Raw genomic sequence first — 26464 nt, 5'->3', positions numbered from 1 at the left:
AACCAAGAATTCTTCTGCAGCAGAACTTCTGAAACTTTAATGTGCATATGAAGTACCTGGGGATCTTGTTAAGATGTAGATTCCAATTCAGTAGGTCTGGTGGAGCCCTGGTGGTACAGTGATTAAAGAGCATAGCTGCTAACTGAAAGGTCAGCAGTTCCAACCTAACAGATACTCCATAGAAGCAAGATGTGGCAGTTTGCTTCTGTAATGATTTACAGCCTTGGAAATCCTATGGGGGCAGTTCTACTCTGTCCTTTAGGGTCACTATGAGCTGGAATCAACTTGACAACAACAGATTTTGGTTTGGTTTTTGGGAGGGACCCAAGAGTTGGCATTTCTAACTAGCTTCAATGCAGTGCCTATCCAGCAGGTTCTAGCATTATCCTTTTTACCGGTAAGGATCTGTTGTTGTGAGCTGCTGTGGTTAGCCCCTGATTCATAGCAGCCCCATGCATAATGAAACAAAATAGTGGCTGGGCCTTCCCCCATGATTGGTTGCATATCAGACCACTGTGACTCACAGGGTTTTCAATGGCTGATATTTGGAAGTAGATGTTCAGGTCTTCCTTCCTTTCCTTCCTTTCCTTCCTTCCTTCCTTCCTTCCTTCCTTGTCTCTCTTAGTCTGGAAGCTCATGGCAGCACATAAGCATCCACTGAAAGACAAGTGGTGGTTGTGGGGCACATGAGGGGCATTGGCTAAGAATTAAAATCAGTTTCTCATGTGGAAGATGAAAATTCTACTACTGAATAAGTGCAGTCTACAGCACCCATAATCTATGAACAATATTAAGGGTACTATTGCTTGAATACTTAGTGGTCTGGACTAATAGTCACTCAACAACCCTGAGAGACAGGTGATACTATTACCCTATCTTACATTACAGAGTTTCACAGAGGTGAAGGTCATACTGTTAGCAAATGGTGGAGCCAGGAGTGAATGAGAATGTTGGACTCCCATGGCTCTATTCTCCTCAACATTTTTTTTTCCTCCACAATCAACTAAGGAGGGAAGTTTATATCAGTATTATGAGGGCAATGAAGTCCCTGCGTGGTGCAAATGGTTAATGCATTTGGCTGCTAACTGAAAGTTTGGAGGTTTGAGTACATCTAGATGTGCCTTGAAGAAAAATCTGGTGATCTACTGAAAAATCAGCTACTTTTCCTACAGCACAAAGTTCTACTCTCACACACATAGGGTTGTTATAAATTAGAACTGATTCAACAGCTACTGGTTAAGGAGGGAAGTAAGATTGAGAGTGAGGCTACAACTGTAGGCAGGAAGACTGACATTTTATTTGACTATGTAAATTAACTGCATAGAAGCAGAGTCACAGCATTAATGGTTATGTTCCAGATAGTGGTTTCCCAAGAACAGTAATCTTTCCCACTTCTGGGCCACAATGAAATCCTGGCAACTGTTGATGGGAGGCCATTTTTTCCTGGCCACAGACCCCAGCTGCCAGAGACAGCATCCCCATCACCTTCCCAGAACCTCACTTGGTCTGACAGCTGGACCATCAGGATTTTGTACTCTTGGCAGTGAGCAACAGAGAATGAGAGAAGCAAAATGCCAAGGGTTGGCTCCCAGAAAGGGGAGTTTCTCAGCTTGGATGACTGGTCAGTCAGTGTGAAGTGCAGTGCCAGAAACAGAGCACTGGCCACAAACTTGTCCTTTTGGCCAACTGGAGCCATGGGTCATGGCAAGGGAAGCTCAAATCTGGCACTAGAAAGGGACAGGAAAACCAGAAAAGCAACAGCCAGGAGCTGCTGAACCTTTGGCTAGGCAAGACAGCCTGTGGGAAAATACAAGACTTTGTTTCTCTACCCTCTCTCTCAAAGAGAATTTAAAGGGAGCACCAAGATGCAGGGTACAACAGACATCTTGTATGCCACTCCTTCCTGCCTGTGCAGAAAAGGAAAGTAGGGCTGGTAAAGCTGAGGTGTGAAGAATGCCTTCCTGATCCCAAAGTTCCAAAGACTTCTGCTCCACAGATGGAGACTATGGGAGATTTGCTAGTTTGTTGTACTGTGGTAACTTGAGTGTTGCTGTAATACTGGAAGCTGTGTCATTGGTATTTAAAATACCACCAGAATCAGCTATGGTGGACAGTTTTCAAAGGAGCTTCTAGACTAAGACAGACTATGAAGAAGGACCTGGTGGTCTACTTCTGGAAGTTAGCCAATGAAAAGCCCATGGTTCATAACAGAGCACTGTCTGATTATAAAGATCATGAAGATGGTGCAGGACCCAGAAACATTTTATTCCATTGTGCATGGAGTCACCATGAGTCATAGCTAGGTAAGAACTGAAACTCACCAAGGCAAGAAGATCACTAGTACACTCTGACCCTGCTCTTTTGCCTTGTACTATCTCTCCTCTCCTTATACCATCCCAGGGAATGGTCCAGCATCCTATAGGAGTCAGTGACAGCAAGTCCACAAACAAGCATTAAATGAAATCATTAATGGTTTAAGACTCAGCAATTGGCCTGATGATTGTGAACTTTTCTCATTTACTAAGGTAGTGTGGGATGGGTGACAGCTTAAGTGTCACAGGGACACATGTATGACTGTTCATTTCAACCTAAGCACTGTCCTTAGAATGAGGTGAGCCAAAAGAGAGATAATGCTCATTTCCTTGATTGGCTGTGGACTGACTTCTGTGGCGGACATATTGTCTCAAGGTGGTAAACTGGGTGGTGCTACCTTAGATGTGAACTCTGTGGAAACTCAGGAAATGGGCCCAGGACATCATCTTAGCAAGCAACGATCACATATGCCCAACTGTGTGCATCTGTGACCATATACTCTGCAGATCTTTTCTTCTGTGATTCTGGGTGAACTTTTTTCTCTCAGATTGACCTGAAGCTTTCAACTGCTGATAAGACAAGTCTAGGTGAAGACATAGTCCTGGGCCAGACTGAGAAGAGTCACAGCATCTCTTCTGTGTTTTGGAGGGTCATGTGTGTTCTTGTTGGTAGCACCTACTTGGGGAAAGGGGTTTTGCATGACAGTTGCCTTTAAACACAATGGCTGACTTGACAAATGGAAGTATCCATTGAGAAACTCTCAAAGGTACTTCACAGAATTGTGTTTTATCTTACATCTCTTTATTTTGTTTTGGATAGCAGTTATGCTGAGAAATGGATTCAATGGGTAAGCATGGAATTCACCATTAATGTAGGTTCATGCTTGCTTCTGATGCCAATCAGTTTTAACCAATTAGTCACCAAGTGAGATTGACAATGCTAACAAAATGTGGGATCACACTGATGTCACTTATTTTCCTACATGTAAGACTTTGGTACAGCTTGTGTGTGCTGACTTGGATCATGCCAAATGCCATTTAATAAAGCTGAGCAAACTGAGCCAATGCAGGGCTCACAGCCATTAATCAGGTGTGAACAGTCATAGAGTAAACAAAAAGAGTGGTCCTCTGGGTTCAGACAGAACTAACAGTAGATGGTATAGATCCTTGGTGCCTCAAGAGTTCCTCTCTGTTCTAAACCTACTCCTCCCTCTCACCCCTCACCTATGGAGAACAGAAAAGAAAGATCCTAGTTACTGGTTTTGCAGAGACTGTTCTCAGCAAGCTGGGCCCAGTCTTCTCTCTTTCTTGCTGCACTCCCTAGCTCACTGTTGCCACGGAGACTGAACACCCTCAGAGCTCCGTACTTTTGCTGGAGTCCAGCCTTTGAATACCTTGATGTTGTCACATTATCTCACCTATCTGGCTCTCAAGACTGTGGAAATATCTAAGCTTAATTTCCTTAGCCACGTGGCTCAGGGGTTCCATAGCCACAATCCTCAGGATGGTCTTAGGGCTCTTGTTCAAATCGTGGTATGGGGTGGAAGCCTACGATTCATAGAGACTTATGTGTTTTCTCTCCTAAAAGAAAAGACTATTATGGATTGAATCATGTCCCTCCAAAATATGTATTAGAATTTTAATTCCTATACCTGTTGTGATAGTTAAGGTTATGTGTCAACTCGGCTGGGCAGCTGAATATAGTGATTCCTCATGATGAGACTGGTACTCAACCCCATGGTGGAATCTGTTGTGAGCAGCTGAGTAGCTGCCTTAGGGATGTGGTCTGCTTCCAGTACATAAGCAGCAGCTTTGAGAAAGATCTTGAGCTTTTTGGTAGCTTGGACTGCATTTAGCCGAGTCTTCATTCAGCAGCCTGCCCTGTTATCTGCCAATCTTGAGACTGTATGTGGACTTGAACTTGTGGTCTACCATGTTGCTTTATATCTTGGGACTATGCCATTTTACTTATCAACCTTGGATTTGTGTCAGCCTCAGCAACCAGCAGCTGCCTGAGTTAAAAGAAGCCTCCAGCTCCAGGGGGGCCAGGACCAAAAGGCAGAGCTGAAGCACAAGGTTGAGGGGCCTTCACCCAGCTCCTAAAGATGGCACTTTGAACTTGGACTTCTATCTTCCTAAATTATAAGAGAATAAACTCCTGTTTGTTATCACCATCCACTTGTGTTATTTTCTGTTAGAGCAGCACAAGAGAACCAAAACACTGTATCAGCATAAAGTGTGTCCTAAAGCTAATCACTTCTGAGTCATGAAAAGAAGCAGAACAGACACAGAAGCAAGCATGTACTGGGAAAACAGATGCCATAGAAAGATCTCGAAAGAACTGGGGGGACACCAGCACTACAGAAGCTGAAGAGTCAACAGAGAGAGATCATTTCCCTAGAGCTGGTACACTGTATTTGGACTTCTAGCCTCCTGAACTCTGACAAGATAAATTTCTGTTCTTTAAAGCTACCCACTTGTGGTATTTCTGTTACAGCACCACTAGGAAACTAAGACAGTGATATAATTTCAAACCCTGTGTTCATGCAGCTATGGCAACAACCAACAAATGGGCTGGTGGGAGAAAGGAGAATGATCCATTGAGGCCCATGAGGATCAGGACAGTGAGGGAAGACAGAAGAGAACCCAGACCCTGGAAGAAAGTGCTAGGTGGAATATCCATAGTCCAGGTGGAACCTGACCTCAGCTTTGATTAACTTCTCTACTCATACCTGTGGTTGTCCCTTAGACCTTGTTTTCACCAAAAGACTTTGAACCTTATCTATACCAGCTCAAAATCTATTCCTCCCATCACATTGACCAAAAGGGCCTATGCTTCTGGTTTTCCTGTAAAACCCTCTTATTCCTATAAAACCATTTCCCCAGACTGCATTGACTAGTACATGTGTGCTTTCCAAAGGTTATAACCCTTTTTGGACACCATACCTTCCTCAGGGAGCCAGTGATAAAGCACGTGCCATAGGCTTCACCAACAGAATCCACCCAGCCCCTTCTCTCTGGGCCATTACTGCTGCTCCCCCTGGGATCTATGGGTTAAAGCTGCTGTGGTTGACAGCTCTGCAACTCCTATTTTTGCTGAGACTTCTGAATCAGCATGAGGATGGTCCCATTCGCAGCTCTGATCTCAACACCTGCTATAATTTTCCCCTCCACTCTTTTTAACATTAACCTCTCTCCACCATATGTTCTGCCTCAGACCCTGTAAGGTATCTGGCAGCAGGTTGAGCCATATCCAGCCTAGTCCCCGGGAGTGCCATTTAAGCAAAATCAAGGGCACTCTCTGCAGTGTCCAGAAAGGTCCCCAGAGGCTAGCAGCTTCCCACACCCTAACTTTGTCTTCATCTTCCAGGTGGTTTCAGAGCAGACCCAACACCTTTGAGGACCTTGAACTGAGTAGGTGCCAGCTCCAGGCAGCAGCATCCTCATTCTACTTTTTGGGTTCTGCATATCAGTAGATGCAAAAGATACCTGGGGCCAGATGAGCCTAGCCTTCTCACACACTCTGTTTGCCCAGGATCCTGGACATTTAGTGCTAAAACTGGATAGTCCTGGGCAAACTAGGATGGTTGGTTACCCCAGCCCTCACTCACAGCTGATGGCCTCTCATCTCACTGACCACTGATCACATACACCCACCTGTGTGCTTCTGTGGTCATACACTCTACAGACTTCCATTCTGTGATGATGGGTGAACTTCACTCCTAGTTAAGGGCAGTGCCCCCCACAACCTGTGTAGTAGATCCTATCCACTCTCACCTACCAAGGATATGGCTCCTGAAATGCCTGTCCCTTTCTCTCTTGTACAATCAATTTTCTCTTCAATATGGATCATGTCTATCAGTATGCAAACATACTGCAATTTCTCCCATCTTAAACACTGTCTTTACAACATGCCCCCTGCCAGCCACTATCTTACTTTTTTACTCCCCTTCATGGTAAAACTCTAAAGGGTTGTCTCTACCTGTAGTCTCATGAGACTACTTACTTCTTCTCCCATCCTCTTAAGAAAAAAAATAGTTTATCAGTTTTTGTTGTGGAAAATTTCAAACATATACCAATATAGAGAGGAGAGCATAATGGGCCCTCCTGTTACCATCACTCAGTTTCAACATTCACTCAGGACTACTCTCCCTTTGCCCAGATTATGTAGGAGCACATCCCAGGTATCCCATCATCCATTCTGTCTTGCATCCATCAGTCATATGTGTTTCCCTATCACTGCTCTAACCAAGTTCACTACTGACCTCCAGGTGACATCCAATGATCACTTCTCAGTCTTATCTCACTGGCCCTCTCTTCAATATAGAACAGCTGATCACTTTTCTTTGCTCAAACACTTCTTTTCTTCTACTTGATTTCCAAAACACCATCATACCCCAGTTTTTTTTCCTGCTTACTTGCTACTACTCTCCTTTGTATCTTCCTCCCATGATGCACTGTGGTAGAATTACCATTACCATCTTCCATGAGGGAGACCTGGGTTCAGTTTCTGGCCAAGGCATCTCATGTGCAGCCACTACTTATTTGACAGTGGAGGCTTGCATGTTGCTATAATGTTGAACAGGTTTCAGAAGAGCTACCAGACTTAAGATGGGCTAAGAAGAAAAGCTTGGTGATCTATTTCCAAGACTCAGGCAGTCAAAATAATGTGGATCACAACAGTCTGAACTGCAACTGATCATGATGATGGTACATGAATAAGTAGCACTTTGTTCTGTTATGCATGGGGACGCCATGAGTTAGCAGCTGACTCTATGGCAGCTAACAACCACTGCCAGTTATTAAGCCTTTTGAACCATTGCTCATACAATACCTCAGCCTCTCACTGTCTTCAGAAGGCAGTGTCACCCAGTGGTTAGGAGCATGCTCCTGGATTTTGAATAAAACAATGCAGTCTGATGTTGACTTGGGCAAGTTGCTCAGCTCCTCTGAGTTTTGTTTTTTTCAGCTACCAAATGGGATAACAGCCCTCCCACAGTATTGTGGGATAAAGATGAAACATGTCCAAGGCAACACAACCACTGCCACGGAGTCAGATCTGACTCATAGCCACCCCTTCTTGAGTTTCTGAGGTGGTATCACTACAGAATTAGATTGCCCTACCTTCCTTCCAAGGAGTGGCTGGTGGGTTTGAACCGCCAGCCTTTTGGTTAGTAGTCAATTGCCTTAGGCACTATACCACCATAGCATGTCTAGCACACAGTAAATGCTTAGTAAATAGAAACTTTTATCTTGCATTTTGATTGTGGCAGCCCAGGGGTGAGGGGTGTGGGTAGTGTTTCCTCTGCTCTCCTAAACTGCTCTGGGTTCCAGCTTGGGGCTCTAGGTGGTCTTGTCTAACCAACAGAGAAAGGATTTAGAGGGAAATTAGTCTAAACATATGGTTACTTTGATCAATATTATTCTTACCTCTGACTTCCACTTACCACGAGCAAGCAGGAGATAGTAAGAAGAAATTAGAAAAAAAGGAGACATGTGAGTATAGCTTCTTAGAAGGAAAAGAAAGAATGAAGAAAGGAAATAATTAGAGGAAATGCTAAGGGCATGTCATTCAGTTAGAAAGTTCTTAAAAGGGGGCATCAGGACTAATTCTGGCCTCCGTGGAGCCTAAAGCAGTGTTATATACCACTGGAGGAATTAAAGGGCTTTATCAGTTGCTGAGTGACCACCCAGAATTAGATGTGGGGTCTTCTAACAAAATCAAGATAGAGTAGGGGCTTTAGTGGATATGAAAGCTGTGTGGTCAGAAATCTCCCCTTTCCAACTGTCTTACCTCCTCAATATTCAAGAATCTATAGAATTACTATAATCAAAAACCCAGAAAACAATAGATGTTGGTGAGGATGTGGAGCAATTGGAGCAATCATCCATTGCTGGTGGAAATGCAACATGATACAGTTGGTGTGGAAAACAGCTTGGTAGTTTTTCAAAAAGGTCAACATAAAACTACCATATGACCCAAAAATTCCAATGCCAGGTATATACCCCAAATCACTGAAAGCAGGGATACAAACAGAAACTGTTTACTAATGCTCATTGCAGCACTATACACAAGAGCCAAAACATGAAAACCACCTAAATGTCCTTTGACAGATGATGGATAAACAAACGTTGCATATCCATACAATGCAACATTATTCAGTTACAAAGAGCAATGAAGTCCTGATGCATGCTGCAACATGTATGAACCTTGAACGCATGCTGAGTGAAATAAGTCCATGGCAAAAGGACAAATATTGTATGATCTCACTTAAAAAGGCAACTATATAGAAACCAAAGCTTACTAGCAATTACCAAAAGCAGAGAGGAGTGGGGTGAGGAGGAGTTATTGCTTACGGGGCACTGAGTTTATGTCAATGGTGATGGGACAATTCAGAAAAGAATAGTGGTGACTGCTGCTGCATGACAAGAATGTAACCAATGTCAATGGATTAATTAACATGTATACTTTATTGAATTGGTAAATGTTTTGTTACATATATATGTACACATAATATATCTCCACAATAATAATGATTATAATATCCTTTTATTTGGGACTTCATCTGATAGGATTCATTTACGTACATGCCTATGGATCTTGTTGGAAAGCATACTGACTTATGTGTATCCTCACACCCAACTCCCTGAAGTTGGACAAGCTTTTGCTGAGGTTATGATACACTTCTATTTCCAGGTTGCCTCTGGGGGCTCTAAGGTGGACTGTATTGGTATCAACCGCACATCTCACTGAAGGATCCCAATGCCATTTAGAGGAAGAACCATCAATATTTGGTTCTTGGATCATCAGATCTGATTTGAAACACATATTAAATCCAGTGATATGGGTTATTAGGGCCATGGTGTTATTTTCTAAAGCACATGTTGGCTATCCTTTTAGTCTTGAGAATCAGTGGGAGCTACACAATGGTTAAGTGCCAACAGAAGGCCTAAGGCAAATGCAGAGAGAAGGACAAACAGGGATAAAGAGACAGGGACTAGAAAGGCAGTAATTGGAGTTACAGAAAAAAAAAAAAAAGAAAGAAAGAAAGCGAGAGAGCGAGAGAATTAAACATACATGTTGGAGAATGGCCCCAAGTTAGATGACTCAAGTAGCTCCTTTCCCATAGGTATTTGCATGGAGCTAGTTTGCTCGGAAGGAAGGTTGGGCATTCCTACTTCCGTAGTGATACTGCCTCGGAAACCCAAGGAGGGGTTGCTATGAGTCGGGGCCAACTGGATGGCAAATAACAACAACAACAACAACAACAGTTTGCTTGTGGGAGCTCTGGTGGCATAGTACCTAAGGCATTTGACTGTTAATCAAAAGGCTGGCAGTTCAAACCCACCAGCCACTCCTCAGAAGGAAGATTGAGCAATTTACTTCTGTAGTGATACTGCCTTGGAAATCCAAGGAGGGGTTGCTATGAGTCGGATCCAACTCAACAGCAGTGAGTTTGGTTTTGGTTTGGAGTTTGTTGGTACCACTCAGAATATAACTCAGTTTTCTCTGAGGTAAAGGAGAAAGGTGCTTGGAACGTTTGCAGAGGCCTCAGCTGCCTAGGGATAAAAGAGTCCTGGATATTAGAAGGAAATCCCCATTTCCAAAGTCCCCAACCCTCAACATCAGTCCCTTTGCTCATGAAACTTTAGTTATAATCTAGACAGGAAAATGTGCATCATCTACATTCCTAGAAAGAAGTTTTAGAGGCTTTAAGGAGGAGGGACTGGAGAAGAGGGCCTGGTAAGGATGATAAAGGTGATAAATTACAGATAGGCAATGCATACACACAAGAGTGGGGTGCACTACAGAATAAGGGGAATAACAAAATGGGGAATAAAAAGCACTGGCTATAGCAAAGCATGGGCAGGGCAGGGTCTTCTGAATGCCTCATTTGACACTGACCAAAAGGACAGGCAGGGATAGAGAGTATGTTTTATGCCATGTCAGGTTGCTATGACATAGGCCTAGTTGACTCGAAAGCAGTTTGGTGGCTACCATTTGATAAATGGCATAATTTGCTTTCTGCTGTGGAGATCTTCTACTCTTGGCCTTTTTGATCCTGCTTCAGTCACACTGGCCTTCTTTCGTTTTCTTGACACAACAAGAAGGATCTACCACTTCACCTGGGATGCAGGTCTCTGCTCACTAGGAGAACTCTCTGACCAGAGCAGCTTCCTGCCTCAGCACTTTCTGCCTTCTTACCTGTTAAGATGTTTTTCCCTCGTATTTATCATCACCTGACATATAACGATTGATTAATTCTGTCTACCTCCCTCATAAGGACAGATACTATTTTAGCTTATTTCTGTAAACTGCTTAGCACATAGTAGGCTCATTAAGTATTTGTTGAGTGAATGAATGAACCAAAAGCCCTAATATTTATAGAACACATAAGGAGTTCTACTGATGTTTGGTGTTTCTTGTTGTACCACCTACAAAGGGTAGGGGCAAGGGGGGGGGAAAATCATTGTAGTTGGGAAAACTTGGTAAAAGTTGCCATATTCTGTGAAAATCCAGATCTGTGGCTCTGCTCCATGGGTTGTAGGGTATGATAGGCAGCTTCCAAAATGACCTCCAATGATGCTCACATCCTTATATTCACACCTTTGTGCAGCCCCCTCCCACACTGAATAGGGCTGACCTGGGTAACCAAGAGGATATTGTAGAATGATGGAGCATAAACTCTAAGGCTGGGTCATAAGAGGCATTATGGGTTATGCCTTTCTCTTTCTCAGATCACTTCCTCTGAGGAAAACCAGACATGATGCTGTGACATTCAATTAGCCCCTGGAGAGAGCTTCATGGGGAAGAACTGAGGCCTCCTGCCAACAGCCAGCACCATGTGAGTGAAACACCTTAGAAACAGATCCTGTAGCCCCAGTTAATCTCTCAGATGATGCAGCCCCAGATGACACCTTGACTGCAACCTGATGAGACTCCAAGAGAGAAGGATTCAGACAAGTGACTTCCAAATTCTGACTCACAGAAACTGTGAGGAATAAATATTAACCATTGTTTTAAAAACAGTATACAGTTGTTAGGAAGGTTATGTTTTACCATAACTTGTTTCACAGAGATAGGTAATTAATACCAAGTGGGAAATGTGGGGCCCAGCAACCCAGGTTCGGGGTGATATGGGTATAACTAACATTGTATCTTCTACTGGTTAACTATGCAACCCATTTCCCAAGCTGGTCCCATTTTGATTCTGTAACTCTTAGTAGCCACAAATGTCACCTGTATCCTCAATAAACTTTATTTAGACACAAACAGACACAACAGAAAATACATACACAGATACAGATTTTGTTTTCTCTATAGGATGAACAAACATCACATAGGGAATTTAAAAAGTAGGTGCATGGAAAGTAAGAAAATATTGCAAAGTTCCTTATTCACTCACACTTACAACAGACATATATTTCAGAGGGACACAGGGATATATCATCCCTACAACAGAATTCACATTTAGTCTATAATAGTACACAGGTGTTTGGAAGGTAATCAATGGAGTTAGGGATCCAGTTACTCTTGATGTGACAGAATGCTCACAACACTAATAGGACTCTGTTTAAACAAAAGACACAGTCTCAGAGGATTCCATACCCCCTGTACAGATGCTCTGCAAGCTGCCAGCTAGGTCATAAAGCAGCTCAGCAGAAAGGCTATGTTAGGTTTCACCTTGCTGTTTGGAGGTCTGCACAACCTCTACCTTAGTGTGTACATCATCTCATGTTTACATAGATACACTTGGGTGCCGGGCTGTCCATGAAATCCTCAACGTGCACACTGACTTAGAAACCCACAGTACAGAACATTGACATCGTTTATAAAGTGTTGCTTTAGAAAGGAAAAGAAATCATAGTTAAGAGGAGGAAAAAAACACTTTGCAAATGCTGCCGTATTCACTGGCAGTGTTTCCCACCACATTGCCCACGGTTCCCCTGCTCAGGGAGCCACAGGCATCTGGGTCCTGCTCCACACCATGGACAGAGCAGCACGGATGTCTCTTTGAAGTCTATGTCTCTCTAAAGTCATTCCTGTCAGAAGCAATGCATGTCACCAGGACAGGAGGCCATTGAACCACCCCACTCACTCCTGTCCTGGACACTCCTCTGGCCTCCACACCATCTTCACATTTCAGACTGGTTTTCCCTAGGCAACCTCTGTATTTAGTAAAAAATGGTTTCCACTGTACCCTTCGTGTGTCCTCTTCCTAATGTGACAAATCCAGATGAGATGAAGTTATGGAGATCAGGTCCTCCACTTCGGTAAGCATCCTTCCCATAATGACCTGCAAGAAAATGGAGCAGAATTATCTGGTGTGTCTAAGACATCAACACGGAAAATAAACGCAGCTCAGTCTCACCCAGCAATGGTGATGCACTTATTTTCAAAGCAGCAGTTAAGTCAGAAGATAGAAGTAGTCAGGATAAAAAGAAAAAGAAAAAAAAAAATTATATATATATATATGGGAGCTCTGGTAGCATAGTGCCTAAGGCACTTGACTGCTAACCAGAAGGCTGGCAGTTCAAACCCACCAGCCACTCCTCGGAAGGAAGGTTTGGTAATCTACTTCCATAGTGATACTGCCTTGGAAACCCAAGGAGGGGTCGCTATGAGTCGGGACCAACTCGACAGCAAATAACAACAACAACATATATATATATAAAAAACCAAAAAAAAAAATCACGAGTCAATTCAACTCATATTGACCCCTCCTTGGGTTTCCGAGGCAGTATCTCTCAGAAGTATATTGCCCAATCTTCCTTCTGAGGAGATATATATATATATATATGTATGTATTTAAATCACAAACAATCATGTATCACTTAATGTCCATGATAATTCCTGTGAAACAGGATGTTATGTGATTTGGACATCATGCAAACAACCATATTATATACAGGTAGGTACTACCAGCTACTCCTTGGAAGGAAGGTTGGACAATCTACTTCTGTAGTGATACCATCTCAGAAACCCAAGGAGGGGTCGCTATGAGTTGGGTCCAACTCGATGGCACATAACAACAACAACAACCCGGATTACAAATGAGTTCCATTCCTAAATCTGTCCTTAAGTCAAATTGGTATGTAAGTCTGAACAGTTAGGTACATTTGTACCTAATTCCAGTTAGTCAAATGTTTCTCTTAGTATATAGTGTATGATTCTATGCATAAAAAATATTAAAAAAACACTTCCAGATATACAAAAACATCTTTAATGTAATAATACAGTGATAATAATGTTTTGATATGTGTTGCAAAGTTGTGCCTGTTTTTTATTACAAACCATTGTATGTACTTCAGATTTGTAAGATACTAGGCTTTGCAGGGGTTGGGACCATTGACATATATGTAGTCAGATGTTACGCAAACAGAAATTATATGACATATGACTTTATAGTACTGGGATGAGGCACTGGCAGCTCAATGGTAGAATTCTTGACTTTCCATGTATGAGACCTGGGTTTGAGGCCCAAACAATGCACGTAATGTGCAGCCATTACATGTCTGTCAGTGGTAGCTTGCATGGATACCATAATGCACAGGTTTCAGTAGAGCTTCCAGACTAAGATGAACTAGGAGGAAAGGGCTGGCCAGGTACCTCTGAAGATCAGCCAATGAAACCCTACATATCACAATGGAACACTGTCCAATTTACAGCTGATCATAGTGATGGTGCAAGACTAGACATTTCTGTGTTATGCATGGGGTTACCATAGAAGGACTTGACTTAACAGCAATAGTACTAGAAAACAAAGAAGAAAGTCATTGGAAAGTTATGTTAAAAGCAGAGGGCAAGAAAAGGGACATACAGCTTGATTTGGGCATTTCTGTCTGAACACAAGGCACACCCAGAATGTCTCTTTGTCCCAACATCCTCTCCTTTGTTTGGCTTCTTTCCTTCCTTCTCTTTCTTGCCTTCATTGCTTGCCTTCTTGCCTTTTCAAGCCATGCAGAAATGGGTTTGATCTATGGTGCTGTTCTATATATGTGTATATTTTATGAGTCATATCAAAGTCTATGGGACTGCAAACTCTGGACTTAAGGAAATACAACATCAGCTGAGGCTGATAAGTAAAATAGTGGTTATAAACATTGGGAAAATATTTATGTGCTTTCCCCTTTTCAATTTCTGCAATAAGACCTTATCCATCATCAGCCTAAAGCATCCATCCCTGGGTGGGGTTGTAGTTATGGTGGTGAGGAAGATGAAGGACAGGTGAAGACTATGGGAGAAGAAACTCAAGGAGAAAGAGAGTTAAGCTGCTGACATTCAAAATGTGGTTTTCCAATAGGCTAGAAATGCAATCATTGTAAAGAAATAAAGGACTTTCTAAATGCCATCCTGAGGCATCATAAGAAAATGGAGAAAATCTATCTTCTCATGTTGCCACAGAGTGTGTTAAAAAAATTGTACTTATAGTTTATAATAATGTGGGAAGCTACTTAAGATGCAATGTTACATTTAAGATTGGACCAACAAATGGTATATTAAATATGATCACGATACTAAGAAATTTAAACCAGGGAATGCAAAACAAGGATTGAAAGAAAACAAACCAACATCTTCAGAATTACTTATGGATCATTGCAAGTTGAGTGTTATTTATCCTCTCCTTTCAACTTTTTTGCATTCTCTAACTTTTTTCTTCTATAACAAGTATGTGGTTTTTACTTGTTGGCATTAGGTTGATTTTGACTCAGGAAGACCCCAAATGTAACAGAGTACAAATGCTCCATAGGGTTTTCTTGGCTGTAATCTTTAGAGAAGCAGATTGCCAGGAATTTTTTTTTTTTTTTTTTTTTTTTTTGTGGCATCACTGGGTGGGTTTGAACCATCTATTTCCAGGTTAGTAGTCAAGAACAAACCATTTATGCCACCCAGGGACCTTATGATACAAATAGGCAAAACAAATTTCTGTGGAAAAATTTATGATAAATGCAAAGAGAGCCTAAATAAAAATTTTTCTCTGAAGGCTACCCTGTGAATCAGTAGATCTCAACCCTGCATGCATGTAGAATCATCTGGGAGGTTTTAAAAATACAGATCCCAGATCCAGACTCTAAGGATTCTGATTCAGTTGGTCAGGGTTGAGGCTTTGGCAGGGGTATTTTTCTAGGCACAGTGCCTAAGGATTTGACTGTTAATCAGAAGAATGGCAGTTCAAACTCATCAGCTGCTCCACAGAAGGAAGATGAGGCAATCTACTTCTGTAAAGATTCTCCACCTTGAAAACCCAATAGGAGAACTATGAGTCAGAATTGACTCAATTACAGTGGGTTTGGGTTTCTTTTGGTCTTTAATGTACCAGCAGGTATGAGAACCACTGCCCCAGAGTATAAGTCCCTGGGACATACAGCTTTGGCTGCTCACTGAAAGGTTGGAAGCTCAAGGCTACCCAGAGGCATCTTAGAAGAAAGCTCTGGCAACCTGCATCAGGAAAATCAGCCACTGAAAACCTCATGGAGGACAGTCCTACTGTGACACACATAGGGTCACCATGAGTCAGAATTCTGTCAGTCGCAACGGATTTCTGATTTTTCTGCCCTACAAGAAACAAGCCGAGTATAGTTTATTCAGGTGAGATCAATGAACATTTATTGGGACCCTCTTAGGTGCCAGTTACCCTCCTTTAGCCCCTCCTTCTCATTCTTCCTCTGAAGAGTGGAGTTGGCTCCCTAGAACTTTCCTTATTCTCCTAGACCAAAGGCTCTCAAATACATCAGAATAACCAGAAGCATTTGTTAAAATACAGCCTGTTGGGTCCCACCTCCAGAGTGGGCAAGTCTGGGATGGGGCTCAAGATTCTACATTTCTAACAAGTCCATCCCCGAGGGTGCTGATACTACGGGTCCAGGAACAACATGTTGAGCACTGCTATCCTGGTGCATCAGAAATAAGACAATTTTGCCACTATTTCCCTTGGCCCTGTACTCTGGAGTAAAATACTTGATTCCACAGGGAACACAGAGTTGCAGATTTTCTCTTTCCATAAAATATTATGGTCACAATCTATAATTTTATAGAATTATTAGAGCTGAATTAAGAGTCTCTACCCATATCCCAAGTCATGTCACTGCTCCAGAAACCAGACTCTAGTGCTTGGAGAAATCATCTTCATCAGGGGAAAAAGGAGTGGGGTGGAAAGAGGCCTGGAGGGGGCCCCAAGGATAGCAGGAACCCTTGTTGAGTAACACAGTCACTTTCTCCATCCCCTACAATAACGGAAGAATAAAGGAAGAATAAGAACAAGAGGCACAGATTTAGAAACCTCATAAATTTGGGTCTCATTATTCAGAACTTGGGATACATTCTGCAAAATTTGGGCTGGTTTATTTTTGTACTCCTTAAAAATAAAATTTTTGATAAACAAATCAATACTCAGAAAGGTGGAACATAAAACAGTATCTGTGCTTCTTACAACTCATTCTTATCTGTCAGCTAGAACAAGGTCCTTCAGGACTAAACATTGATCTAGTGCTTTGGAGCTATGCTTGCTTGAAAGGGAACCAAAGTTCACTTATCACCCACTATGAGTCAGGTTTGAGTCTCTGCACATAAGGCTTCTTCTTCTTCTTTTTTAAATAATAATAAAAGTTAACATTTTTATACCAATTTGGAGCTTTCAAAGGTCTTTAACATATAGGATTTATTTTCTCACAGTTTTAGAAGGAAAAAGTCCAAATTTTAGGGTCTCGGCTGTGCCAATTTCTTCCTTTCCAGTAGCCCTGGGCATTCTTTGATTCTTTGGAGATCCTCACATGGTGTCTGTTTTCCCATGTGTATGTGTGTGTGTGTGTGTGTGTACACATTCTGCTCTTTTTATAACTCAGAAGTGATTAGATTTAGGATTACCCCTACAGTGGTTGATTACAATATGAAAGATGATTGTATTACATTAAATTAGATTACATCCACAAGTATGAGGATTAGAGTCCAACACATATTTTATGGAGACACAATTCAATCCATAACAAATGGGTATTACCTATAACTCAAGGAACCATCCCCTCATCATTCCTCCAGGTGCTGCTCAGAGTTTCTACCAATCTGCTGGTCATCAAAGGAGGAGGTCAAGGGAGTAAGAACTTTGTCCAAATTGTAGCTCCAGAGAAATATCTATATAGCTAGCAGAGCTCTAGGCAAAGGTAACTGAGAACTTGAAGTCGCTGCCCAATGATTTGTAAAATGCCCCTGTCAAGTAACATGAGTACAACCAAGTCAACACTCTTGGTTATCTAGGACTGCTATAACAGAAATACCACAAGTGGATGGCTTTAACAAACTGAAATTTAGTCTCTCACAGCTTGTTGTTATTAGGTGCCATTGAGTCAGTTTTGACTCATATCAACCCTATATACAAAAGAAGGAAACACTGCTCAGTCATCCACCATCCTCACAATAGTTGCCATGCTAGAGCCCATCATCACAGCCACTATGTCAATACATCTTGTTGAGGGTCTTCTTTTTCACTGACCCTCCATTTTACCAAGCATGATATCCTTCTGCAAGGACTGGTCCCTTCTGACAACATGGCCAAAATACGAAAGAAGTCTGGCCATTCTTGCTTCTAAGGAGGACTCAGCTGTACTTTCTCCAAGACAGATTTGTTCATTTTTCTAGCAGTCCACCGTACATTCAATATTCTTCAACACCACAATTCAAATGCATCAATTCTTCTGTCCAGCTTATTCATTGTCCAGCTTTCACATACATATGAGGTGATGGAAAAGACACTGGCATGAGTCAAGTGTACCTTAAATCTTCGAAATGACATCTTTGCTCTTTAACACTTTAAAAAGGTGTTTGCAGCAGATTTGCTGAATGAAATACTTTACTTGATTTCTTGACTGTTGCATCCACTGGTGTTTATTGTGGATCCAAGTTGCGGTGTAGTAAATTACTTAGTGTGGCTTTTCTACGCTTAAGTCTTTGTAAACTCCAAGGTGGGATTTTCTAAGAGCAACTGAGGAGCTCCTGATTGCTGAAGGTGTCCACCTGGAGTATTTCTGTTGGGAGTGGCACAATACAATGTTCTGGGAGGTGCCCACTCTCTCTCAGGTGCTTAGAGTTCTGATGCTATGATTGGCTAATTTGACCACCCTGCCAGGCTCAAAAGGAGGCCTCCTAGAAGCAGAATGCTCTTGGACTGCTGGTTAAGGAAGACATGTTGCTGAAAGAGACACGCACCCTGGAAAGAGACACGCGCTTCTGGGAAAGAGGCGCAAGAGACACACGTTGCTGAGTGAGACACCGAGGGACCAGCACTGCTGGGAAAGAGACTGTGAGAGACTGTTGGCTGAGGGACGGTGGGCTGGGAGAGGGCCTGAGCATTTTTCCTGAACCTGAATTGTAGCCTGGGGTGCTTCCCTAATAAACCCCATAATCTGTGAGCTCTGTGTGGCCACTGCAGTGAATTATTGAACCCAGGAGAGAGGTGGTGGGTGCTTTGGGAGGAACAGTTGGAGCAAGGGCTGGAGCGGGGAGGCAGCATGTCTGGCCTGGCAGGAATAGGCCTTGGGTTACTGCTGGTAATCCTGTCTTCCTCTTGTAGGGTTAGAGGAGGTCAGAACATGTGGCCTCCTTGCTGTTTTTGCACAAGTAAAATGAAAACTATAACAACTTCAATCTTTTCTCCATTTATCGTTATATTACTTACTGGTCCAGTTTGTTTTCTTTATGTTGAGATGTAATCCATACTGAATGTTGTAGTCTTTGATCTTCATCAGTAAGTTCTTCAAGTCTTCTTCACTTTCAGCAAGCAAGGTGTGTCATCTGGATATCGCAGGTTGTTAATGAGTCTTCTTCCAATCCTGATGCCACTTTCTTCTTCATACAGTCCAGCTTCTCAGATTATATGCTCAACCCACAGATTGAATAAGTATGGTGAAAATATGCATCCCTAATACACACCTTTCCTGATTTTAAACCATTCAGTATCCCCTTGTTCTGTTCACATGACTGCCTCTTGGTTTATGTAGAGGTTCCTCATAAGCACAATTAGTATCCTGGAATGCTCATTATTTGCAGTATTATTCATAATTTGTTATGATCCACAGAGCCAAAGGCCTTTGCATAGTCAGTAAAACACAAGTAAATATCTTTCTGGTATTACTTGCTTTCAGCCAAGATCGATCTGATATCAGCAATGATATCCTTCATTCCATGTCCTCTTCTGAATCTGGTTTGAACTTCTGGCAGTTCCCTGTTGATGCTGCTACAACCATTTTGAATTATCTTTAGCAAAATTTTACTTGCATGTGATATTAATATTTTTAGATAATTTCCACATTCTGTTGAATCTCCTTTCTTCGGAATGGGCACAAATATTGATCTCTTCCAGTCAGTTAGCCAGGTAGCTGTCTTGGCAAAAATGAGTGAGCATCTCCAGTGCTACCTCAGTTTGTTGAAACATCTCAGTGAGTATTCTATCAATTACTGCCTTTTTTTTTTTTTAGCCAATGCCTTCAGTGCAAGTTAGATTCTTCCTCCAATCAAATCATCAGTTCTTGATCATATGCTACCTCCTGAAATGACTGAATATCAACCAATTCTTTTTGTTACAGTGACTCTGTGGATTCCTTCCATCTTCTTTTGATGTTTCTGGCATCATTCAATATTTTGCCCATAGAATCCTTCAATATCACAACTCGAAGCTTGAATTTTTTCTTCAGCTCTTTCAGCTTGAGAAATGCCAAGCATGTCTTCCTTTCTGGTTTTCTAATTTCAGGCCTTTGCATATTTCATTATAATACCTTACTTTGTCTTCTTGAACTGCCCTTTGAAATCTTCTGTTCAGCTCTTTCATTTAATCATTTCTTCCATTCACTTTAGTTACTTTTCATTCAAGGGCAAGTTTCAGAGTCTCTTCTGACATCCATTTTGTTCTTCTCTTCCTTTTCTACCATTTTAGTGACTTTTTCTTTCTTCATGTATGATGTCTTTTACACCATCCCACAATTTGTCTAGTCTTCAGTCACTGGTGTCCAATGCATCAAATACATTCTTTAGATGGTCTCTAAATTCAACTGAGATATACTCAAGGTTATATTTCAGCTCACATAGACATGTTTTAATTTTTCTCAGCTTTAGCTTAAACTTGCATATAAGCAATTTGGCCTTTGTCCTTGTTCTGACTGATGATATTGAGCTTCTCTATCATTTCTTCCCACAAATGCAGTTGATTTGATTTCTGTGTATTCAATCTGGTGAAGTCCAGGTGTATAGTCATTGTTTATGTTGTTTAAAAAGATATTTGCAACAAATAAGTCACCGGTCACGCAAAACTTCATCATGCAATCTCTGGCATCATTTCCTTTACCAAGGCCATATGTTCCAACTACCAATGCTTCTTCTTTGTTTCCAACTTTACTTTCTAATCAGACAATCTCAAAATTTAGGAAGCAACCAGTCCAAATTCAGGGTGCTAGCTCTAGAGGAAGTCTTTCTCTCTCTGTGGGCTCTGGAAAAATGTCCTTGTCAAAGTTCAATATTTGTAGGCCCAGCATTCCTTGAAGATTTCTATGTGGCTTGACATCAATCTTCCCCTGTCTACTGGTTTCTCATCACAGTGACCCCATGTCCAAAGGATATTCTCTGCTCCCAGCTCTTCTTTCTTGGTGGTAATCAGGTCCTTTGGTTTCTGTTCACCTGTTTGATCTCTTTTATATCTCAAAAGAGATTGATTCAAGATACAACCTAATCCTATAGAACATATACTGCCTCAGTAACATACTGCCTTTTATCCTGCCTCATTAATGTATTAGAGGTTAAGATTTACAATACATAAGATAATTATATCACATCGCAAGATGTAGGACAATTACACAATACTTAGAATCATGGCTTAGCCAAGTTGACATATATTTTGGGAGGGGACACAATTCAAAGAATAACATCACCATAAGGTAAACACGCAGTCCCTGAGCAGAGACAGGTGACTTTAAGATGCAGAGTGTGCCTGTCTTTGCCTGCTGTAGCATCTCAATGCTCTCTATGACTCTACTTCTGCCACTGTTTTCTCAGTTACCATTGTCAAGGCTTCTCAAGTGGCAAAGGTTTATTCTAGATTTTTCTCTGTCTGGCTGTCTCAACATCCTGTCAGAACTCCAACCCAAAACCCACTGCCATTGAGTTGATTCCAACCCACAGCAACCCTGTAGGACAGAGTAGAACTGGCCCCATAGGATTTCAAAGGCTGTAAATCTTTACAAAGTAGATTGCTTCATCTTCCGTCCACAGAGTGGCTTTTGAACTTTTGATTAGCAGCTGAATGCATTAACCACTGCACCACCACAGCTCCTGTCAGAACTCCAAGCCCTTCTTAAATCTCAACAAAAGTCAGAAGTTACAGGGACAAGGGGTCACAACAGTCCTCAGACAAGAGGCAGGTTAAGGCTAATAAGTCCAGACACAGCTCCTGGACTTGCGCAATGCAGGCAGCTCTGATAAGGAAATGGCTTCAAGTAACTAGAGAGAAATCTGTTTTGTAAAAAGCAATTTGCCGTAAGAAACAAGAGAAAGGAATGAGATTAACAAGGCAATGGTGATGTCTGTAAGATTTACAAAAATTTTGCACCTGTGAAATTAGATCAATAGCCACAAGAGTAAAATGAACTGATCAGGCCAGTTTACCTAGACAGCAGACTAGGAAATTTGTAAAGTCAAATGACAGAAAGGTACTGGGTATTCAAAAGGAAAACAGAAAGAGACAAAAATGATGGGCAAAAAGAAGAAACACAGAGGAAAACTCTTAAGAGTTACATACTATTTAACATAAGACTCCCAGAAGAAAGAAGGGATAATTCAGAAGCACTAATTCATTGCTAATACTTTTTTTTTTCCTGAGCCAATGGAATAATTTAGGCTTTAGATCAAAAGAAATAATGAAATATCAAACTATATATTAAAAGGACCAATACCTGGATGTACCCTCATGAAATGTGTAATATAATATAAAACATTTAAAATATAAAGACACTCATGCTCACCTCATAAAGTACTTTGTTGTTCTTGTTAGCTCTCATAAACAATGTAAAAATGCTGGTTTCACATTATTGTGACCCATAGGGTTTTTAGTGGCTGATTTTCAGAAGTAGATCACCAGGCTTTTTTCCCTAGTTTATTGTAGTCTAGAAGCTCCAGTGAAACCCATACAGCATCATATCAACACACAAGCTTCCACTGACAGACGTGTATTAAGTGCATTGACCAAGAATCCAATCCAGATGTTATGCATGGGAGGTAAGAATTCTGCCACTGAGCCACCAATGTCCTCTATAAAACACTAAACCTGTCCAAACTGGAGTAACCTTGTCAAGAATTTGCACACTTTCATTTCTACAAATGCAGTACAGTGTCCTGGTTAAAGAACACAAACTCTGGAACCTAAATGACAAGATTGAAACCTCTTTCTGTTCCTCTTCCTCAAAGGCTAAATGGAAATAATGATAGTACCCATTTCATAGGGCTATTTAGATGGTGAGATGAATTAATATACACAAAACATTCAGAAAAATACTTTCTAGCACTATTTAAGAGTTTGCTTGGCAACATGGTGGAATAGGCAGACAAGCTACACAGACCCTCTATGGTAAAGAAATAAGAAACCAATTGAAATAGATACAGAAGATAAGCCTGGAATCCTGTACTTTGAAGGGAATGGTAAATAAGTGGATTAAATAACAATTAGTAAAAGCAATTGGATGAAAACAGCAAATAAGGAGGACAAATGTGCAGCCATTTAGAATATTTGCAAGCAGCATTCTGATCCAGGCAGCAAGCCACCTGAAAATCGGTTCTGCTTAACGAGAACAGAAATAGGCAGCTGCACTGGTGGCTAATGACCAGAAAGGTGCAATATTCCCCTTGTTCTCCTTGTACCCCTGCAAAAAGGACAAGGAGGCCACATGTTCTGACCTCCTCTAATCCCACAAGAGGAAGGCACAATCACCATCAATAGCACAAGGCCTATTACTGCGAGGCCAGACATGCTGCCTCCCTCCAGCCCTTTCACCAACCATTCCTCCCAAAGGAGGAATCACCTCTCTCCTGGGTTTGATAATTTGCTGCAGTGGCCACACAGAGCTCACAAATTATGGGGTTTATTAGGGAAGCACCATAGGCTACAATTCAAGTTCAGGAAAAATGCTCAGTCTCTCTCCAGCCCACCGTCTCTCACAGTCTCTTTCCCATCAGTGCATGTCCCTCACTGTCTCTCTCAGCAATGCATGTCTCTTGCGTCTCTTTCCCAGCAGTGGTGCGTCCTTCCTCAGCCAGCAGTCAGAGAGAGTTCTGCCTCCATGAGGCCTCCTTTTGAGACTGGCAGGGTGGTCAAACTAGCCAATCACAGCATCAGAACTCTAAGCACCCTGAGAGAGAGTGGGAACCTCCCACAACATTGTATTGTGCCACGCCCAACAGAAATAACCCAGGTGGATGACATTTACAATCAGGAGCTCCTCAGTTGCTCATTCCACCACTGAGTTTACAATGACTTATGGGTAGAAAAGCCATACTAAGTAATTTACTACACTGCAACCCCACAACATTTCAGTGAATAGAGGAATAGCCATCCTCTATCTCTACCCACCTTCTGGACAAGCAGGAATTTCATACCAGACTGGGCTCCCTGCCACTAGTTGCCTTCTGGGCAGGCAGAAACTGATCCCAGGAGTAGGCGCCCTACTCGTAGGCACCTTTCTGGGCTAGTGGGAACTTCTTCTGATACCAGGTAGCCAGCCAGCTTTTGGGATGGCAGGAACTTTTTCTGGGAATGGGGCCCTGTTTTTGAAACAGCAGGAATATTCTCTAGGACCAGAGGCCCCACTTAGAGCTGCTTTTTGAGGTGGCAGGAACTCCCTCTGGAACCAGGTACCTTGCTCCCAATCACCTTTTGGACTGGCAGGAATTTTTTTCCCCCAAAATCCAGGTACGCTAACCCAGACACCTTTTAGGACAGCAGGAATTCATCTGGGATCAACACCCTACCCCCATTTGCCTTCTGGATACATAGGAACCAGTTCTGAGATCTGCCTAACTGCAGCCAACTGCCTTTTAAGCTGACAAGAACATTTTCTTGGGCCAGACAGCCTAAACCAAGCCCCCTTTTGGGACAGCAGGAACTTTTTCTGGGGGGAGAAGCCCTCTGCCCATCTTTCTTTTGGCACAGTAGCAACTTTTTGTGAGAACAGATGCCCTGTCCCCGGGTGCTTTTTGAGTTGGAAGGTATTCCTTCTAGAACCAGGTGCCTTGCTCCAACTGTGTCTGGGCCAGCAGGAACTTTTTCCAGGTCCAGGTGTCCTGACCCATACATCTTCTGAGTCTATAGGAACTCATCTGGGATCAAGAGCCCTGCCCCCAGATGCCATCTGGGTAGACATGAACTAGTACCAGGAACAGATGCCCTGCTCCCCACCGGCTTTGTGGCCAGAAAGACAGCCCAGGTGCCCCCTCCCCCATTAAAGAAAATTCTCTTCTTCCTTTTTCCTTTTTTCTCTTTCCCTTACCTGGTTTTTACTTTTTTCCTATTCTGAGTTCTTTCTTTTACTTTTCCTTTCTTCTTTTTCTCTTTCATTCTTCCCATCCTTTTTTTTCCTTTTACCATTTTTCTTATTTTTCTTTATTATTCTTTATCTTACTCTCTTTTCTTTTTACTCCTCCCTATATATTTTAATTATTTTTCTCTATTGTAATTCTTTTTATATTTTTTCTTTTTATTTTCATGGTTTTTGTTTTTGTTTTTTGTGATTTTTGTTGTCTTATTTTCATTTTATTATATATATATTTTTTCAAGGTGGTGTGCTTTTTAGCTTTCTGGTGCCAACAACTATGCCTACATGATCCAACCACATCTGCACCTCCTGCAGCCCTTCCCCATTGGTAAGGGTCACCACCTGCTTCAGCACCAACTTATCAAAAACAGATGGTGGCCAATACCATCCCAACCCACCCTCAATTGTTCTATCAAAAAAAAAAAAAAAAGCTAAGAGATCTGTGTACACATTCTTATATTCTGTCACACCCACCAAGAAACAGATAGTGACTGCCTAACTGCACCCAAACTAGGGAACAGAGTAGAACACCAGCCCTGCTCACTCAGATATATCAAAAGAAAATAAACCAAAAGAATTTTTAATAATAAAAACAAACAAACAAACAAAACTGGACAAATCTCACCAGCATACAATCACCAATTAAATATGAATACAACAACATCACAATGTTTCAGAGACAAATGACAATCCTAGTTCCACAAACAAGCAAGAAAAAGTACTACAAACAAGGGACTAGAATACAGAGCCAGAAAACCTACCTGAAGAAGAAGTGGCATTGGAATTACCTGATACTGAATTCAAAAGAATTCTATTTAGGTATGTTCAGTGGACTGAGAGACAGATCAAAGAGAACACTGACAAAATTAAGGAAAACACAGACAAAAGTCTAGAACAGTTTAGGAAAACAATATAAGAACAACTGCCAAAAGAAATGAAAAATTAGGAACCATACAAAAACAGCAAGTAGAAATCCAGAAGATTAATACTAAGATTTCAAAAACACATAGCACATAGAAAGGGCAAAGAAGTAGAGCTAAGCAATGAAAGACAGAATTAGTGAGACTAAAGACAAATCTCTTGATACTACTTTGTTAAGGGAACAATCAGTAAAAAGGATGTTAAAAAATGAAGAAAGCCTAAGATTTATGTGGGACACCACCAAGAGGAATAATGTACATTTGATCAGAATTCCAGAACAGGAAGAAACTAATAAAACCACAAAGAGAATTGTTGAAGATCTGTTAGACAAGAACTTCCCTGACATGATGAAATATGAGAAGACATACATCGAGTAAGTTCAATGCACCCCAAACAGGACAGAACACAAAAGAATATCACCAAGACATCTTTTAATCAAAATTACCAAAAGCAAAGACAAATGAAGAATCCTGAATGCATCACAAGAAAAACCAATAAGTTACCTATAAAAGGCAACCAATAAAACAAAGCTCTGATTTCTCAGCAGAAACCATTCAGGTTAGAGAGGTGGGGCAAGATGGCGGACTAGGCAGAAGGATTGCACAGACCCTCTTCAACAAAGAAAAGGGAAACCAATTAACACAGACACAGAAGATAATCTTGGACCC

At 41.7% G+C, this 26464-nt stretch overlaps 1 protein-coding gene across 1 annotated transcript in view; it reads right to left on the bottom strand.

Moving 5' to 3' along the window:
* The window catches only part of SHISA6 (shisa family member 6), a 530517-nt gene that overhangs the window by 216464 nt on the left and 287589 nt on the right, over positions 1 to 26464 (bottom strand). Inside the window, exon 5 of the mRNA XM_007948061.2 lies at positions 12515 to 12610. Coding sequence (XP_007946252.1) covers positions 12515 to 12610 — 96 coding nt within the window. The remainder of the gene's footprint in view (positions 1 to 12514; positions 12611 to 26464) is intronic.

Source organism: Orycteropus afer, unplaced genomic scaffold, assembly GCF_000298275.1.
Source record: "Orycteropus afer afer isolate SDZICR_OR568_19922 unplaced genomic scaffold, OryAfe1.0 scaffold00199, whole genome shotgun sequence".
Lineage (NCBI taxonomy): Eukaryota > Metazoa > Chordata > Mammalia > Tubulidentata > Orycteropodidae > Orycteropus > Orycteropus afer.
Note: the sequence above shows the minus strand (reverse complement) of the source record. Positions and strands in the feature narration are given on the sequence as shown.